Below are 3434 nucleotides of genomic sequence, written 5' to 3'. Positions count from 1 at the left end.
CGAGGTCAAGAGATCGAGACCGTCCTGGTCAACATGGTGAAACCCCGTCTCTACTAAAACTACGAAAAATTAGCTGGGCATGGTGGTGCGTGCCTGTAATCCCAGCTACTCAGGAGGCTGAGGCAGGAGAATTGCCTGAACCCAGGAGGCGGAGGTTGTGGTGAGCCGAGATCGCGCCATTGCACTCCAGCCTGGGTAACAAGAGTGAAACTCCGTCTCAAAAAAAAAAAAAAAGAAAGATTCTTAGAAAGAGTTAAACAGTTTTAAACTGTGAGACTGTTAGCCTTCAGGGAGTGGTGTTTACACACAGGTTGTGAAACCAAAGCTTTGGAACTTTATGGCATTATAGATGCTAGTCATTTTCCTGTAGTCTGCAAGTTTTGTAAATATTACAACTCCTACATTGGCCCAGCAGAACAAAAGTTAACTGCTAAAAAGTGTTACTTGGTTCACAAAATTGCAACAAAGTTAGAAATCTAAAACCAGTTCACCTGGAATCCCATGTGATAAATCAAATACATATTTTTCTGTATTCTCTTCTTGTCCTGATCCATTTATATATCTTCTGCATTTACTCATAAAATGACAGATTAGTTTCTCCTTGTTTTTCTATCTTGCTTGTCTACTCTTCATAAACATATGTAATGACTGAACAATAAATATTTAATTTTCTATGCAGATTTCAAAAGCTCTGTTTTTTTGTTTACATGCCAGTGTATATTTTTCCTGTTCTGTGTTCATGTGGCTTTTTCCTTCACTCTATAGGAACAGCCAATCATGTATGTTCTTCCTTTTTTTTTTAATGGAAACTCCAAGTGCCAATATTCTAGGTTACCTGTCTTTTTAAAGCAGGAAAGTTAAAAATGTCTGAATGTTTTATATGTATATTAAAAATAACAGGTAGGTAAGTCTTTTTTCCAGGGTTCCTAAAATAAAGAGACATTTCCTTTTTCTTCAGGATGGTTAATTTAGGCTTTCAAAATTTGGGCTTCTCACTTTGCAAAACAATCTAGAACCTCTAGTTTATTTGCTTAGATGGTTTATTGCTGTGTTTTAGTTGAAGGGGTTTTTCTTGTCATTGTTATTGTTGGTCTAAGTTGCTAGAACTGTACCACCCTCCTTTACCTACCAGTTACTATTATGTTGCAGGCGACATCTAGGCTAAGAGAAAGAGGCTGTGATGGTTGCCTGGCAGGAATTGAAGTTCAACAACTCTTTTGTTCTCAAAGTGCAGCAATTCCTGAGCACCAGCTGAAAGAACTGAACATAAAAATCGACAGTGCTTTGCAAGTAAGTTTTTCAGAACTGACATACTGATTTCCAAGGGATAGAAACAAGGGAGGGAGTTAAAGTTGTGATGTTGAACCAACTAGAAAGGGTAATAGAGTCGTAATTGGCCTCAAGTCTTTTAATAGCTATAGAAATTTAAGATTTTGATTTCCATTGAACTTTATCATCTTATAATCTGCTTTGTAATCTTGATTGTTAAAAATGACTTATTTCCAGGCATATAAAATAGCTCTGGAAAGCTTAGGCCACTGTGAATATGCAATGAAAGCCGGCTTCCACCTGAATCCAAAGGCGATTGAAGCAAGTTTGCAGGTACACTTTTCTTTCCTAAAGCTCTGGAAACCTAGGGTGCTGCTCCTGCACTCTAGTGTGAAGCAATGGGTCACCTTTCCTCTTCCATCTATGCCTTTTCCAGGGCTGCTGCAGCGAGGCGGAAGCCCAGCAGACAGGGCGGAGGCAGACACCCCCACAGCCCATGCAGTGTGAGCTTCCCACCGTCCCTGTGCAGATAGGATCGCACTTCCTGAAGGGTGTCTCCTTTAATGAGTCAGCAGCGGACAATCTGAAACTTAAGACGGTACCTTTCCATGGGGTTCCAGCAACTGAGTGTGAACTTGAAAATAGAGGTTTTAAGAGAAGTGTAAAGGCTTGCAAAGGATATGGATTAAAAAACAAAATGGGGTCTGGGTGCGGTGGCTCACAACTGTAATCCCAGCACTTTGGGAGGCTGAGGCAGGCAAATCACCTGAAGCTGGGAGTTCGAGACCAGTCTGACCAACATGGAGAAACCCTGTCTCTTCAAAAAAAAAAAAAAAAAAAACCAAATAGACGGGGGTCAGGTGCAGTGACTCATGCCTGTAATCCCAGCACTTTGGGAGGCTGAGGCAGCTGGATCACCTGAGGTCAGGAATTTGAGACCAGCCTGGTCAACATGGTAAAACCCTGTTTCTACTAAAAATACAAAAATTAGCCAGGTGTGGTCGCTCGTGCCTATAGTACCAGCTACTTGGCAGGCCAAGGCAGGAAAATTGCTTGAACCTGGGAGGCGGAGGTTGCAGTGACCTGAGATAACACATGCCACTGCACTCCAGCCTGGGTGAAAGAGTGAGACCCTGTCTCAAAAAAAACAAAAACAAAATGGAGCTGGGTGGTTGAGACCAGCCTGGGCAACTTGGCGAGACCCTATCTTTAAAAAAAAAAAAAATTAGCTAGGCATGATGGTGTGCACCTGTAGTCCTAGCTGCTTGGAAGGCTGAGGTGGGAGGAGCACTTGAAACTAGGAGTTCAAGACTGCAGTGAGCTAGGATCGCACTACTGCGCTCCAGCCTGGAGGATGGAGCAACACCCTTTCTCCTTTAAAAAGATTTTTGAAAAGACCTACAGAGACTTTAATCAGACATTTGCCAAGCAAGTTTGTTTTTTTTTTTTTTTAAATTTTTATTTTTTTTTTTTTTTTTGAGATGGAGTTTTACTCTCTTGCCCAGGCTAGAGTGTAGTGATGTGATCTCAGCTCACTGCAACCTTCGCCTCCTGGGTTCAAGCAATCCTCCTGCCTCTGCCTCCCAAGTAGCTGGGACTACAGGCACGTACCACCTGGCTAGTTTTTGTATTTTTAGTAGAGGCGGAGTTTCACCAGATTGGCCAGGCTGATCTCGAACTCCTGACCTCAGGTGATCGCCCTACTTGGCCTCCCAAAGTGTGGGGATTACAGGGGTTAGCCACTGTCCTGGGCCAAGAGAGTTTTATTCATAATTTTATTCAGATGTTTAACATAAAGGGTTTGAAAAGATACTATAAGTTACTGTTTATGATTAACGCTTCTTGGTGGACTTGCATGAAATAAGAAGAGGATATTGCCAGGTGCAGTGATAATCCCAGCATTTTGGGAGCCCAAAGCAGGTAGATCATGAGGTCAGGAGTTAGAGAGCAGCCTGACCAACATGATGATACCCTGTCTCTACTAAAAATACAAAAATTAGCCAGGCGTGGTGGCACATGCCTGTAATCCCAGCTACTTAGGAGGCTGACGCAGGAGAATTGCTTGAACCTGGGAGGCAGAGGTTGCAGAGAGCTGAGATCGCGCCATTGCACTCCAGCTTGGGCGACAGAGTGAGATTCCATCTCAAAAAAAAAAAAAAAAAAAA

The 3434-nt window shown here is 42.5% G+C and overlaps 1 protein-coding gene across 6 annotated transcripts in view; it reads left to right on the top strand.

Annotated features, from left to right (window-relative positions):
* Positions 1 to 3434, top strand: part of KIAA0355 (KIAA0355 ortholog) — a 91713-nt gene that overhangs the window by 59208 nt on the left and 29071 nt on the right. For all 6 annotated transcript variants that reach the window (XM_032249105.1, XM_032249107.1, XM_032249109.1 and 3 more), the window contains 3 exons: positions 1150 to 1290; positions 1507 to 1602; positions 1706 to 1867. In XM_032249105.1, coding sequence (XP_032104996.1) covers positions 1150 to 1290; positions 1507 to 1602; positions 1706 to 1867 — 399 coding nt within the window. The remainder of the gene's footprint in view (positions 1 to 1149; positions 1291 to 1506; positions 1603 to 1705; positions 1868 to 3434) is intronic.

The sequence above is a fragment of the Sapajus apella genome, unplaced genomic scaffold, assembly GCF_009761245.1.
Source record: "Sapajus apella isolate SASKATOON/1434 unplaced genomic scaffold, GSC_monkey_1.0 scaffold68, whole genome shotgun sequence".
Lineage (NCBI taxonomy): Eukaryota > Metazoa > Chordata > Mammalia > Primates > Cebidae > Sapajus > Sapajus apella.
This window is presented reverse-complemented; position numbering and strand designations above follow the sequence as displayed.